Source organism: Seriola lalandi, unplaced genomic scaffold (genome assembly GCF_002814215.2).
Source record: "Seriola lalandi dorsalis isolate HSWRI2012SDOR001 ecotype SW California unplaced genomic scaffold, Sedor1 jcf7180002054934, whole genome shotgun sequence".
Lineage (NCBI taxonomy): Eukaryota > Metazoa > Chordata > Actinopteri > Carangiformes > Carangidae > Seriola > Seriola lalandi.
In genome coordinates this window covers 466,533-482,896 of record NW_019525486.1, presented here as the reverse complement: position 1 = coordinate 482,896, position 16,364 = coordinate 466,533, and the positions used below count along the sequence as shown (strand labels likewise).

Genomic DNA, 16,364 nt, shown 5'->3' with positions numbered 1-16,364 from the left:
CATGGAGGCCAGGTAACGGCTACAGAGGATGTAGGATTGTGGCAGAGCAACTTCTGGGCAGGAAAGGTGTGACGAGAATCAGCGAGACAAACGACAGAAACTAATGCACAACTTTTTACATATTTTAACAAGAAATATGCAGAAGATCCTGTCGAAGCTTAAAATGTCTTTCTCTCTCGTGACTAAATATACAGAGTCACCAGCTACCAAACGTCCGGGGCTGGTTCTTTGTTCACATGTCGCTCAGAATCTCAGCATGGACGGAGAAACATAAAGATTCAAAGGGGAGTCATGCAGGAAAAACTGATTTCATGGAGGCTTGTGGATTTTCTTCCACAGTTGAAATATATTGAAGGTGATTTGCAGGAGAATTAAAACTTTTTCAGATCATAATTTTTATTCATGGCCAGAAGAAACAATAATGATATTATCTCAATATCTATAGAGATATTGAAAAATATAATAAAATCAAATAATAATAATAATAATTTTGCTTTTAGTCAGATTAATCTTTAACTCACTGAACTGGTGGGTGGAGCTATAAAAACAAATCAGCCATTGTGAACAAATCGTCGATAACTTACAGCCGACGAGTTTACACTTCGAATCCTGCCTCAACAGGAAACGCATCACATTAAAGGAGCAGTGACGGCGTCTCATGAGACCTTGGAAAGCTCCTCTGATGTTGCTGAGCTATAAGTGTAACACAGCAGCAGCACTTGGTGTGGTGAGACGACTGCAGCGCAACTCCATTACCTCACATATAATCAGAGTATGGACAGCTGACTTGCTGATTAATGGCTTCAGCCTGGCTGGCATGCCTGGATATAGATGCTGCCCGAGAGTAGAGCTGCTATTAGTGGTGCTTGCCATATGAGGTTAGAATAAACAGAATCAACAGGCCTGTCAACAACATGGCCGCATCTGAACCGAGTCGGCCTCCTGCTCACCCAAAACCCATCTGGTTCCAGGCTGGTTCAGAATAGAAGAGTTCTGAATATATATAATCCGTCTGATGGTGGAAGAGGACCTGAGGGGAAAACAGCAGGAACAAATGTGGGGCAAACTGGAATTTGGATTTCTATTTTTGTCACCAGGTTTTTGAACTAACGTGTTTGTGAAAGACGGCTTTGATGGCTGTTAAACATAAACCACTGGTTAAATATTTAGTCAGGGCCGTATTATTTCAGAGGTTACAGGAGATATACTTTCTAGAAATGTGTCAACAACTGAACATTTACATCTTTGCAAAATATGAACGTGACAAATGCAATCGGGATACAAAAGTAGAACTTTGGGAAGGCACCGATTTCAAGAGCTCAAGCAAATACTGATATCAAGAGTAAAGATAAAGGAGCACTTCATATGAGTCAATGTATGCACTAAGGTCATTCAAATGTTTGCAATTCCACATTTGCCTCAACTCTAACCGCGGCTGGTGTTTGTCTACGCAGATTCAGACCGAATGCCAAGCAAAGGCCACAAACACGGTCTAGCTGCATGGATTTTGCTAATATTTCTGTCAATGGAGAATCCTGAACTTCATCCAGGCCTAAACGTCTGCAGACTGGCGTGGAGCTCAGTTTCCTTTCAATCTGGTGCTATCTCCAAGATCACAGCGTCTGGCGAGAGCAGAGCCAAAGCAGTAATGTCTCCTCAGTAAAGAAGGCATCGGCACAGACGACTGACCGCCTTTCAAAGTACTTTCCACTTAATTATCTTCGAGCTGTCCTTTCATGTGGAAGTCAAGAGAGGGGAAACTAGGGAAAAAAAGGGCCATAAAACTGGTCAAGCTGAAATTGATATTTTACACTGAGGCTAATAAGGGCTCGTATTTCCCAGCAGAGGATGTCACTTTTGCCTCTTTTTGCAGTTTTCTATTGTGATTTTTCCTTATTATGTAATATTGAGATTAATAGCTCCCATGTCTTGACACAGTGGGATTATAGATGCAGAGTTCCTGCTGTTTCCATGCACAAAAAAAAAAAAATGGTCAGATTGTAAAACCGTTCCAAGATATGAGAGCAATAAAACAAGACAGGCCCTCCTAAAGCATTGTTACATGACAATTTGACACTCATTAAACTGCTCTCTAGCCGCATCCTACATATGTCTGATTCTTCAGTGCTTCATTACAGGCAGCATCCATCCCACACACTGGAATATTTTGGTTGAACCTTGCTTTGGAAAGAGCCGGAGGTCAAATTCTGGTTGACCGAGATGACCTCGGCTGACCAGAGTGAGGAGTGAGGACCGTGCCGGCTCTGTCCTGCGGTCGGAGCGCGCCGCGTCCCTTTGGTAACGAGGGAAAAAGCTTATACATCCTGAGCGAGAGCGCTGCGGCCACACAGCACCAGACAATTATCTGCGACCCCACAATGTTCCATAATAACAACCCCAACGGGCTGGAAGAAGAGGAAATGAAAGTAAGTGGAAACTTTTCTTTTTTTTTTTTTCATAAAAAATGATTCTGCAGTTCAAAAATAAAAGAATTCCAACCAAATAAACCGAGCAGATATTTGATACTGTGAGCGTCACTGCTCTGCATCGTCAGACAATGAGGGCAACTCCGGGAACACACACATCATTAAATCCCCCTTTCAGGTCTCACTGAATATTACTCAGCAGACAAGTCACCATGGCGATGCTAAAAATAAGTCGCACATATGGAAACATCAGCATGTAGTGCTGCTTACTCCGGTTTCCTGGATTTACAAAATACAAACCTGGAGCTTTATTGACAAAATTCTCTGTGAGCGTTGACGAGGACACAGATCCCAGTTCGCTGCCAGGGACACGTTCCCACTAAGGTACTGGTTTGCTTTGCTTTGACTCTGTGATAAAGAAGCCTGCTGTCCACACAACCCACTCTGCCACATGTTCACCAACAAAACAAACAAACAAACAAACAAACAAAACAAACAGATTCAATCTAATATAAAACAAGAACATGCAGAGACACAAAACCAACAAAATAAACCATAAAATAGATATAAAACCAAGTGTAACAGACTAAACTGGCTGTTGGATGCAAAGAAAATGAAGATAATAAAAACAACAACGATAAAAATAAATATATTATAACATTCAGCAACAACTTAAAGATCAATAAAAGGAAGAATGGGGATTTTCTGCTTTTCTTTTCAAATGTATTCTTTAAAAATAGTCAGTTTTCTACATTACTCTAGCTTTAAAGGACAACAGTGTTTATTCATTTGTTTCTATTTATTCTTCATCTGATAAATTATTAGTCAATCAAAAGAAAAATGCAACTTCTTTGATAATCAATTAATTGTTTCCAGGCAAAAATGCCAAAACCCATCTTGTTTCCGCTCCTCTGCTGTGAGGGTTTTAGACCGTCACTCAGAGGAACCAAGACATCTGAAGGAGTCATGTTGGGTATTGACGAGCATTTTATAGAACCCGTAATTAGCATATTAGCATATTGATTGACAATGAAAATAAGAGAACACTGACTATCTCCAAACGATATCAACAACAAAGCAAAAACAGGTTGACGAGAAATTTATCAGCGTGGATTTAAATTTGGAATAATTAAAGATTTAATTCATAATCTGACATTAAGAGTTTTGGATCTGGTGGATCTAATGAGGGGATCAGAGGGGAATATGGTGTCAGAACCTGATCTTTAACGCAACGTGTAAATGCATTTATCACACAGTGTGATCCGTCCACATCTGGAAGTCAGGTCTGAATAGCCGCACTCAAAGGCAGGTCGTCATAGAAACGGGGGAGACGTGATATTACTCAAATATGGAGATAACTAAGCGCTTTTTCAGACCGTCTCTCCTGGAGGAAATCACTCTGTTGTTCACATGAAAAAAAGTGCCAGAAATGGTTGTGCAACAAATGAAAAAACAGAGCGAGAGAAAGAAGTTAAACCCCGGTTTACTCAGTCGGGTCTCAAGGGGTCGAGCGAGGCCCGGCAGGTGTTATTAGAGAGACTAGAGTCGAACTTAGTTAGGGCCACAGGAAATATTAAAAAAACACCGGCAACACAGGAATCAACAGGTGATGAGTGTTAAAGAGTGCAACGAGTGTTCAGGAGAGGAAAAGTCAGGAAATGATCGACAACGCAGAACTCACAGGAGTTCAACACAACTGAGTCACAGAATCCAGGACAGAGGATGGAAGAGGATCTGGAGGCAGAGTGCGGATGTTAGGGAGCATCCGAGAAACCTCGTGACGCCCCGAACCCGTCAGAATATGTTTTTTCTCAGTTTGTAAATAAAGTGCAGCGGAGCGGTTTTCCTCGTAGACTCATAACACACACAAACGCAGACGAGCAGCATTATTCATGATATTATTCAACTCGTTCGGACGTTTCTGTCAAATAAACTCTCTCACTGGAAAAACTGGACGACGCTGATGAACATTTTTCATCATTTTCAGACGTTTTATAGACGAAACAGCAGCAAATTAATTAATAATGAAAGAAAAATCATTAGTTTCAGCCCTAAAATTACACCTCTGGCTGTTATGATACTTTCCCTGCAAATCAATTTGGAATAATTTAGTTTCTGTGACATTAATTGCCCAGATTTTAATGTAAACAACCCTGTTTACATTAAAAAACGGGTAATACATCTGGTATATATATCGCTAAACGCTCCCAGATCCAGTGAGATCACCGTCTCTGCAGGAGAACCTGTGCAGTTATTGTGCACAATGACAACAATAACGCCTCTCATGCCCTCTGCCAAGGTGGTGGGAGCTAAAAATACCTCTGGTGCACATACAGTGGTAGAGTCAGAGCGTCCTGAGGTGACGGTGAGGTTCTTGGTCACCTCAAAATCATGTAGGACACTTGCTGGCGAGCTGCGGCGGACGCTTTGAAAAAGAAAAACCCCAACACGGCTTCTGTTGAGCCGGATTCTAAAGTCAACGCAGCGGCAGTGGACTTTCATCCAAAACTATGCGGACTAGACGTCGGGCAGGCTCGATGTGCCACTGACACAAATAAACATGAGCGCAGGCCACAAATAAATACCTCTTTTCCGGTGTGCTGTGTGGCGAGCAGCTGGGCATCTGGCACGCGCATCAGCCAACACACATGGAAGGACGTCGCTTTTTTTTTTTTTTGATTTTTTTTTAAAAGATGTCGAGCCAAAACTGTCGGAAAACTGTATCCGGTAAATATTTTTCATTTCTGTTTTCTTTTTTTTCTTGCAGTGCAGTGATGCTGCAGGATGTTAGCGGCTTCAGAGACATGACTATATACAGCCTGTTGCTGTGACAGCGGCGGGTTAAGACCACAGTCCTCTGGAGACCACGGCCTCTCACATCTGCACAGCTCTAAAGCAGCTGGATGTAACTCAAAAATAATTGCTTCCTCTGCAACGTCCAGGAAAGCATGATGTGTGTGCTATCTTCACGAATCCTTCCTGCAGGGATGGCAACTAAATCAACATTTTTACAACCATTTATCATCAACTGGCTTTGTAGTTTTTTGTTGGTTTTATCTGAGAGACACATGAAAGAGGAGGATAGTTAGTTTGGTGCTGGCGGGCGGCGGAGTTCCACTGGCAAAGTAATCTTACTTTTACTTACTTTAGAGCGAGAACACAAACACAACACTTGCTGCTCCACCTTCATTGTTAACGTTTGAATGTGTAAAAGCTTCAGGAGTGCATCTTTGAATGCATGAATGAGAGCGAAGCAGCTTAAATATAACTGCTTGAAACACACCGAGCGTGTGTCTGGTCAGCGGAGAGGAGGATTATCCTGTAGGAATGGTTTGGAAACTTTCTACTGACATTTTGATTCTTTTTCCACCAGGAAAAGTGGTCACTATTCAAATCCATAGTAACCACCGTGAATCTCGGCTGACCACAGCCGCCATGCTCCATGAAGGAGCAAACTTCAAAGCTGTCACATCCACCTTTTAAGCCTGCAGAGAGGTGAGCGTTCCTCCACAAACACACTTCTGGGATTTCTCTTTTGAAAACCTTGTGTCTGCTTTTATGTCGAAAAACACTCAGGATGTGCGTATTGTTTTTTTTTATTGAATACGCAGAAACCACACAGCAAAGACGGCTTAGCAACGACGCTACTGCCAAAACAAGAGAGAGTGATATGAAAAAAGTTTCAGCAAACTAAACTCCACTCCCTATCGTTTTCTGTGTACATCAGTGCGAGCGTCTGGTGTCGGTACCGTGAGCGAGGCGGTGCAACCAGTAGTAGCAGAAGTCCACCCCCAGGAAGGTGAACCACCAGGTCCAGGCAGAGTCCCAGGGCAGCTCCACCAGGCGGTACCGGTCCCACACATACATGTAAGCCGTCAGCTCACAGCTTCTCATCAGCAACCTGAGGGAGGGGAGAGTCAGAGCATCACCTCTTTAACCTTCAGCTCATGTATCGTCTGAGCTCTTCAGTGTGTGATGATCGTGCTGCATCATAAACCTCCTACTTTATAATCAGCATCTTCTGTACGATCAAACATCAAAATTCAACTCTCCGTCCAACCGAATCTCAAAAATAGTAATGAGACCACGCTGGCGAGATGCCTTGTCTGTCTTTTTCAGCTCTGTAGCTGTTTTCCATTTAGAGGGCTACAGAAGTCTGTGGAAGTCACATTTCAGGACAGAATACATAATAATGTGGGAACACGCAGCAGATATTTTACCTTCTTTTAAACAGTTTTCAGGACAAACTGTTTTTTTGTGGGTTTCACAATCCCACAAAAACAACTACATGCAATTTTAAGGTGCATATGATGCAAGTCTAGTGTATTATTTGTGAATAAATAAATATATATACATTTAAATCAGTCTAGCAAATTACAAATTATGCTGAAAATGGTTTTATGCACTTTCCATAATAATGGTACCAAATCAAAAATAGTGTAGAAATGTTGTGTAATCAAGAGCGTTGTGCTTAACCGTCTTATCTTTGACTGATTTATAAAAGAGGTTATAACACGTCCTCTTAGCTGCACTACTTCAGGAGCTACAGTGACTCGGTATCGGAAAGTGAAGAGACAGTCCAATCGGACCGGGGCTAGCTAGTTAGCATGCTAACTTCAGGATAAGAAAAGGAGCAAAACAAACAGCTATGGTAATGATACAAATGTCTGATAATAAGAGATAAAAGTCAAACCGTGTAGCACATTAGTTGTTCTGGTACTACACGCAGTACTGTGATCTTTGTGCATCGTTCAGTGCGACCTGCCCAAACACTCACAATGGGAGTCTGGAGATCATTCCAGAAGAGATGGAGGTGAGTCCATCACTGACGGTGACCGCCGGGGCTCCTGTCTTCAGCAAGCTCACCACCAGCTCCAGAACGATCAGCCCTACAAAGACAGGAGTGGCCTGCACGCACGCACGCACACACACACACACACACACACACACACACACACACACACAGGGAATCATGACTCAGCACTGTTACATACTGTGAAAACAAGACAGTTTCAAGTCCACTGTTGCTTTTACCAGTTGTGTCGAGCTCGACTATTTGTTTTGGCTGATGAGCTAAACGCTTGCGGGACTTTCATGTCTGCTGATCCATGATGTTTGTTTCACTGTGCGAGGCCGGAGCAGCGGGTCTAAAGCCACAATGTATTGGCAGATCGGAGATCACAAACATTTGTCTGAGCGGAGCTGCACTGGAGGCAGAAATGATCTCACTGGTTCAGTTAAACATCAGGGATAACAAAACACGTTTTCATTTTATAGCGATGTCCGGTGGACGCCAAGCGAAACAAAACAAGGAGCGAGAGATGGTGAAACTAATAAACTGACAAAATACAAAGGGGCATCTAGGTAACATCAAGCTCGTTAGCCGTTAGCCGTTAGCTACCCATATAGCAAGGCTTAAGTCTGGCAGATTCCAGCTGTTATCCTCCAGTATTATTCACCAGAATTGGTCCAGATGTGAAAGTGGCATCTGACAATCGTCACATATATATATATATATATATATATATATATATATATATATATGGGCCAGATTCGGGCCGTGGAACCGGCCAGAAGAAAAGTAGCATGTGGGCTGGATTTATTTTGCTATCTGGGTAAGTAACCGCCAGAAAATCCATAATGACGTGCAGCTAGCAGGAACAGGAAGCATGCTAGCAGGCCTTTCATGACTAGTTAAGTCTAAGAATACAATATTTAAGTCATTGTTAATTATATTCTTCATTTACATTTTACCCAGAGATCCTTTTCTGCTGCACAAGTAAGTTACCAAACCTTCGCTCCAGACGGGTGAAGCCCTTTGGCTCCAAAGATTTCGTCCCCATTGTGAATCCCTACTTCGAAACAAATGAATAGAAAATGAGACCTTAACATAAACTATAATTTCAATCAGTGCTGAGCCACATTCAGAACATTTCGTCATTGAATTTAGGAACAAAACGCTGCGCCACGTTGAATTCATTGAGCCTGTTGCTGCTGATAGCGTGGACACAACAGAGTGATTCTTACTGAAATGTACCTTGGGAGTCGTAGCTAACTTCTCTATATACATTTTTATGTGCGCAGACTTTTACCTTTGACTTTATATGAAAGCACAAGACATTTTCTAGTTGCTCATATTTTGTACTGAGAGTTTCAGGAGGGTTTTCATGTCCATCCAAGCCTTGGAAAGCTTGAAGTAAAAGAAGACTTTTACTTCTGGGACCCTGCTCCCCTCCCAACATAAATCAGCCCATTTCATCCAACTCCATGTGAAAATGTGAAGATTAAAGGTGCAAATCTACAGTTTTTTAAAGTGGCTACAACAATAAAGAAGAAATGAAAACTTCACTTGCTTCAATTTGTTTTTCACACAATAATACGTCAAGTTAAATGAATCAGTCTTTATAAAAAATAACTTGCTGCAGATTGTTCTGCATTACAAACTATAAACACATGCTGCAGCAATATGGCTGAAAAATGTGTGATCCACAAAGACAATTCATTTTAATTAGTAACAAACAAAACAAAAATGAAAATATGTTTTGTTTTTTTTAATGGACGACGTTCAGTAACTAGTTGTGACAAAACAAATGGTGAACGCAAACCGAACAGTCAGTGACAGGCCTCTATTTCTAACTGAGCTGGAAACATGTAATAACCTCTTAATGGGTTTGTCAAACATGGAACAAATTAGTGAGGGACGGGGTTAGCAAACAGGTCACGACTGCGACTTCAGCGGCGTGTCAGCCCACGCTGGTTAGCTTTAGCTCGAAGGCGCTCATTGACCAAGTCGCTGCAAGTAACTGGGACACATGGCCGCCGCCAGGAGCGAGGGCGTGACGACACTGCAGAGGAGCACATCTGCAGGTGGGGAGGGAGGAAGTGTGTGTGTGTGTGTGTGTGTGTGTGTGTGTGTGTATTCATGTGTGGATGGAAATGAGAGTGACTGTGCATGCACACGTGTGCATATCCACATGTGAATGCTTCCACTTTAACATGCAGGTGTGTGATGTGAGTGTGTGTGTGTGTGTGTGTGTGTGTGTGATGTGAGTGTGTGTGTGTGTGTGCAGGCAGAGGCGAGAGCACCAACAGGGACATGCGATCACACGCAACGCTCCAACATCTGGCAGCCGACTGCGGAGCTGCAGCTAACAAATGGGCTCGCAGCGCAGGCAGACCTCCTCCATACCCGCTGAGAGACAGATTATCTTCCTGGACGCCGGCCTAAGACCTCCCCTCCTTTTTTTCCCTCTCCTGTCCAGCAGATAGTTTTACCTCCGCAGCTTCTTGACAGCTCGGGACAAAATTATACAGCAGTGGAAGCTCACGCTCATGTTGTAGATGATGAGGGGGAAAAGCTTGTGTTTGTTTTTGTTTTTTTTTCTTCTTTGTGACATGTGTCTGTGACCTTTTCCATCACTGTTTCCATTTTTCCGTTCTTTAAATGTTGTTTTCTCTGTCTCCCTTTTTGATCTTGCATGCAATGAAATGTCTTTCCCTGCGTTTTCTTCTTTGAACAAATAAACTAAAAATCACACTAGTGGAAGCCTATTTTATACTGCAGCATACTTGAGCTTGTGTGGACTGTTTGTTGTGGCCTCTAATAATTTTATTTTATTTTCTTCTGAATTCAACCTTACATGCAGCATGACATTTGTGGACCAGATGTCTGTATTTCCCCCAAACAGCCTCTTTTCTCTTTTGTTGTTTATAAGGTTGCGGATGACTGATGTTGGCCAAAAACATGTAGACTGACAATACACTTTTATCACAGCTGTCTGAGTAATATTGTGTTTGCATTCAATTCACCGAAAAAGCTGAGAGACCTGGAAACAACCCGCAAAGTCATAACTCCAAACAACTCCAAAATTAGAAGATTGTGTTTTGTTTTTTTACTAATTAATTTGGCCTGTTGGGATCAGAGAACAACGGTTGTGCAGAATAATTAATGACGCAAACTGTAAACAGTGCTGAGTCACAAACTCCTCTCTCACTCACACACACACACACACACACACACCCATGCTAACTTTTATCACCACCAAGCCCTGCAGCAATAACAAATTTGTTTAATCATGTTTGGTAGTGGATTATAAGGACTCCTGCTGTGGGGGTAATTGTTCTCCTCCCCTGATGTGCCCCATAAAACCTCATAACAAACATGTGCTGTTAAAACCTGCACCAGACATTCGCCATAATAAAAGACAAACGAGACACCGTAAACTGACAGTGAGAAGCAGGAGAAACCCCCGACTTCTTTAACTTAAGTGATTATGTAGATTTACTTAAGTTCTGCACTTAAATACAGTTTTGAGGCTGAGGCCTTCTTTTCCTCACTGCATGTACTTCATGACTTTAGTTCCAGTATATAAGATACAAGCACCAGTGTAACTGTGTTGTCATTGAGAAGTGAGACTGAGGGTTGAACATTAATCTGCTTGTTATTTTCTCTATTAATCGATCGGTGTTAAAACTGCCTGTGCAGCCGTAGGAGATGAGATTTAAATGTCTTGATATTCAGTTTTATATAATGTGCAGTATGACAAACAAAAGCATCATATCCACACATTTCACAGCTGGAGCCTGCAAATATTTGACATCTTTACTTAAAGAAATGACCAGAAGTTTAAACAAGACTTCATCAAAACCCTCATCAGGAATATGCTGACAAAAAATGACTAAAACAACTGATCACTTATCAAAAAAAATTGCTTATAAATTTGATGTAGATGATTATTCTACTGCCTGTTACAGCTCTAGTCAAACTGGTAAGTGTTGGGACTGTGTAAACCCTTTACCTCAGGCTAAGTTATTGCACCGGTGCTTGTGTTTGGACGTCATTTTACATCTGCACGTTATCTACTCTGACAAGAAAGTGTGTTGAAATTCCTGATTACGGTATCAAAGTGTCCTTTCATATCTGAAACTTGTAGAGAAAGATAAATGAGCTGAATAACAGCCACATTTATACAGCCTTACTATCTCAGCTGGTGACATAATTACCAGCTTTACTTTAATTACAATATAATAAATCACCAAACAGGTCCACTCAAAAACTTCCTTGTCTCTTCCCTGAAAAACTGGTCTCAGTTTGTTCCTGTATTCACTTACTACTAGTATGAACTGAAGTTAGTGACTCACATTCCTCTGGAAGTTTTAGATTCTTTAAACTCGCTTCGTGTTTGTTTTGTGTCTGTGTGTGAGAAGACTGTTTCATGTGACTGATTTGTCTTTGGCATACAGTTTGTAACCTGCTCTCTCGGGTCTCATTTGCACAACGATTATCTTTATCTCAGCAAGACTGAACAAATAAATCTTAACCTAACTAACTAAGCAGGTTAACATAATATAAGATTATAAAATATGGCTGCTCCTGGAAAAAAAAAGAAGCCTGTTTTTGGCTTTAGAGAAAGTTTGGGGAAGGGAAAAAGTTTGGATAAGTTTCTTCAGTCCAGCAGAGAAGTGTGTAAACCTACAACTGATTTTAAAATAAGCCTTTAGTCATATGGGTTAGTCTACTGCCATGTAATTAATACATATTCAAACTGCTTGCCAAAAAATCTGCACGTGAGGAGCTTGATCTATATTAGAAAAAAACACAATTGCATTTTTGTGTTTTATGCAGATGTATTGAATTATGTAACAGAGCTGACTTGTTGTCTTTGTCCCTTTAACCCTGAGTAAAGACAGAAAAAGAAAGGGGCTGGGGTGAGGGGCGTTTGTGGGTTTGAGTCTATGACTTTTAAACAGAAATCAATTCTCTTCAAAACCAAACATGAACTTGTTAAGAGAGGCTTTATCTTTCACAAAAACACAACTGGTGAGGGAATATTTGTTGTGGTAACTTGGGATATTTGCCAAAAATATATGGCCCACTTTTGCTGAATCCATTCCAATAAAAAGATAAAAAAAAATAAAAGCAAAAGAAAAGGAAAACGCTTTGATTTCTTCTACTACAGTAAATCACAGTAAAGGTCGCCTGAGGGAAGAGGGGGAGGACTCGTTTGACATTTGCACAACAAATCATCACATTTATTAGAAGTGAGTGAGAGCGATGTGATACCCACCTGCTGCACATACTGAGGAACATCCTCCACTTTCTCAAAGGACGACTCATTCGGTGTGAGCATCAAAAACATGGCCCGGACCCCCGTGGACACCGAACCGGGCACCGCCGCTTCAGCCATAGCCAGTCCCCGGCTGTGCTCCAGGGTGAGCTTCTGTTACCTGTGCAGGTGTTTCACACTGAAGGCTCAGCTCCTGCACGAACCGGTCTCCTCTTTCCACCGTTTCCCAGCCGTGTTTTTGTCTGTCTCGAGTTTTAAGTAGGTCAGTTTGTGAAACGGAGAGCGTGTCAGCTCAGGAGCGAACTTCTCACACACAGGAAACCGAGTCCGTGTCGCTTTAAAGCGGCTGCAGGATTCAGTTACTGCGACCATTTACCTTCTAATCCCGCTTCTTTTATAGGCGGCGAATTTACCTTTGGTCAGCACCGGCCAGGGCACTTCCAGGTGTCGCGTTCCCGAGTGGCTTTATCTCGCGAGAGTTCGTGGTTATGTAATAGAGTTTTCTATCTGGTCATGCATGATCAGTCTTTGTTTGACTGGTGTTATTTCTTTTTTTTTTTTTTTTAAAGGATTTGGATGTAAAAGGTGCTTGAAGCATTGATACTCAACAGGGCCGGAAGTAAAAACAAAAAGTTCCCCGCCCCCTTTCCCTCCTCAAGTTTTTTTTTTTTCCTAATTTTAACCAAAAATAAAGTTCAAATGTCTTTGTATATTTTTGTTTCCAACAATATTATAATATGAACCTTCATTCCTCAATATATAGCTGGCACTTGAAAAGTTTAACAGTTGAGCACTTCTAGCTAAAGTTTTGCTATCGCTACATAGCTAACGTTAGCTTTAACGGCCGCTTACTTACCAGTCTAGAAGAAATGTTACGAACAAACTTCACTCGTTTACTCAACGACAGCTTCCTCCAGTGGATAAAAGCAAACCTCTTGTTTTGCTTATATTTCTAACCCTTTTTTTCTTCTAATAAAGTTAGCATGCTAACAAGCTAGCCCCGGCCCGGTCGGCCAAATCTCGTCACTTCCCCAAATCTCGTCACTTCCCCAAATCTCGTCACTGTAGCCTCCAGGCGGCTCAGAGAACGCAGTATAACCTCTTGTATTATAAGCACAACGACTGAAGCCCTTGGCAAGACTGGTAAGTAAACAGCTGTTGATGCTAACGTTAGCTATGTAGCAAGAGCAAAACTTACAAATAGCTTCTTTAAACTTGCGGTAAACTAAGATATCTTCCCGTTTGTCTATATATTTATTTCATTTATGCAGGAGCTGGAGCGGTCAGTGTTATTAAATGGAGGTGCTTAATTGTTTGCAAATTATTGTTCTGCTTTTGTGCAGGTGGATTTTGTAACAGAGCCGACTGTTACCAATGTTTCCAGTCTATGTGCTAAGCTAAGCTAATCGACCGCTGCCTGCGGCCTTATATTTAAGAGACCTATATGAAAGTTTTATCAGTCTTCTTATCTACTCACCGCCAGAAAGCGAATTAGAGTATTTTTAAAAATGTAAAACTGTTACTTTCATATTAGTCTTAAAAAAGAGATTAGCTTCTAAAATATCCACCATGTGGAAGTTTTTAGTTGTAGTGGGTAAACTCCCCTCAGATTGATAAAATTCCCAGAAAATATACAGAGGACATTAACTGTGTGTCCTCAATGAAAGCCACAGACCTGGTACTCACAGCAAAGAAGAGTTTAGAGAAACCCATAATCAGATCAGGTTTGTCAGACCAGATGGAAAAGTAACTGAGGGGAGAAGGAAAGACGAATAACAATAAAGGGAAAAAGTTTTGTACAGGCTGAGGACACTTTTTTTTAACTCTTTATACACAGGAATGACTAAAGGTCGTGTTATTAAGCAGCAACAAGGATATTTTTCAAAGTTATTGATAAAAACATTTTGGAGATAACACATTTTCTCAGCTTAAATATCACAAATCTACCCATCAGACAAGTTTACTTCAGTTATACCCTTAAAGACTGTAGATTAATTCATAATAAACATTATCAGGCTAGTATCTACCCTGTCCATTGTTGATAAGGGTTCTTTGATGAATGGCAAGGAGAGGCCAGTAGCCAAAGAGCGTTGAGGTGATAGTTGGATGGTAAAACTGCTTGTGAGTGTGGCTGTCAGGTAAAAACACTTTACATTTCCTACGTGGTCAGCACATTATATAAGCCACTTCTTGTCCAGTGTAAACCAGCCCTTAGCTTGCAGAGGGTTCATCCTTTGACACACTTAGATATAAGGCCTGGTTACACAGCTGAGTATCTGCTCTTCACCTGGGTGCAGGTGGGATTCAAGGACAGGTTAGACGATAGTGTCACCTGTTACAGGGCCCAGTAGATTGATGAATGCAGAGCCTGATAACTCCCTAATGATCAAATGGTCAAAACATCATTTAACATTGCGGTGCTTCCATAGACTGTCACTTACTATCAGGAGAAGATACAAAAATTAGTGGATTCCCCTAATTGTGCTTGCTCGTCTTATGATCACGGAGCTCATGTTAAAACAGGACTCTAGTCACACTGTAATTTAAATGCACATATTGACGGTTTTAAGCCAAACGTTCTTAATTTGTTTTGTTTTTTTCAGCTGGCCGCTGCAGGTGAAGATTGTGTGTTTTGACTTATACTTTTAAGTTTATACTGTGTTTAAGTTAGTGTATTGAGGCCCAGTGGAAAAAGAAGAGGTGAATGTCCTCAATAGTTTTCACTGAACTGCAGTTGCAGTGTTTAAAATATGGATCCCATTCATCATGGATCATGGATTGCTTCGGGGGAAAGAAGAAAAAAAAAACAGACAAACCTCACATGCCGTGTGAGGTGCCTCCTCAAACAAATTAGAATGCACAATCATAATGTGGTGAAAGACGAGATCAAGTCATGAAATTATTTTCAACTGGATTTTGTAACAGAATACGATCCTTTGCGGGTTCTCTCTCTCTGAGTCTTGGCAGGAATCCTGACCTTACCCCGAGGCAAAGGTGAATTTAGCATGCGCCCCCATCACCAGCTTTCTACACTCTGTGCAATGTTTAATTCATCTCAGCCTCACTTCATGAAACACAAATACAGCAGCCTGGATTCATCTGGATGAATGGATGCACAGATGGAAAGACATGAAATCATAAGAAATTCCATTTACCACTGGTTAAATTTTATTCAATTTGCAACTGTCCCTGAAAAAAGATTTAATAAAATGCTTCTTTCAGGTTTCAGATTTGTTTACAAAATGTCATCACCAGGCAGAAAACTAAAGAACTGTCAGTGTTTATTACTGCATGAGCTGAATAGTGTGGGTATAAAATTATTGTTAAGGTAAGACAATACTGAGGAATATTTACAGATCATTTATATTAGCTAGGCAAATTTGACCTCCTGGCACTTGATTTGATCAATATCTCAATTACATTGTAATTTACATTTTATACAGTAGAAACTGATTGAGGCGCAGACTGTATGTTCAACAGTGCAAATCAAAGCCGCAGCCTGCTTCTCTCAAGGCACACAACATGGAATGTTTACAACAGTTTGACTAAATATGATTTCCAAAATGTAAATTTCTGTAGCCAAAACGTCACATTTCAATATTTATAATATTCTTTTTTTTGGCACTTATAAAGGAAATTTTTAACCAATGGCATTTTGAAATATTTCACCATCTTGCTTTATGTGCTCAGTTCTTGAAATATACATTTTGCCTGCATGATGACTGTATTCTCTAACACACATCATTCCACTGTACATTTGTACACTTATTTAGCATCGTTGTATGACGATGGCGAATCAGCAAACAGCAGTCCTTCTAAGGACAGTCCTGAGGCAGAGGCAGGGCCTGTACTCGGAGGGGGAGGGGCAGGG

At 41.2% G+C, this 16,364-nt stretch overlaps 1 protein-coding gene and 1 long non-coding RNA gene across 2 annotated transcripts in view; one reads left to right on the top strand and one right to left on the bottom strand.

The window, feature by feature from the left end:
* Positions 1-12,930, bottom strand: part of agmo (alkylglycerol monooxygenase) — a 46,845-nt gene extending 33,915 nt beyond the window's left edge. The window contains exons 1-3 of the mRNA XM_023393439.2: positions 12,494-12,930; positions 7,204-7,334; positions 6,176-6,327 (exon numbers count right to left, since the gene is read on the bottom strand). Coding sequence (XP_023249207.1) covers positions 6,176-6,327; positions 7,204-7,334; positions 12,494-12,613 — 403 coding nt within the window. The 5' untranslated portion in view covers positions 12,614-12,930. The remainder of the gene's footprint in view (positions 1-6,175; positions 6,328-7,203; positions 7,335-12,493) is intronic.
* On the top strand, positions 21-11,815 carry LOC111644544 (uncharacterized). The gene is made up of 2 exons (XR_015436240.1): positions 21-2,426; positions 5,194-11,815. It is a non-coding gene; the product is annotated as an uncharacterized LOC111644544 (long non-coding RNA).
* Positions 12,931-16,364: the final 3,434 nt, after the last annotated feature.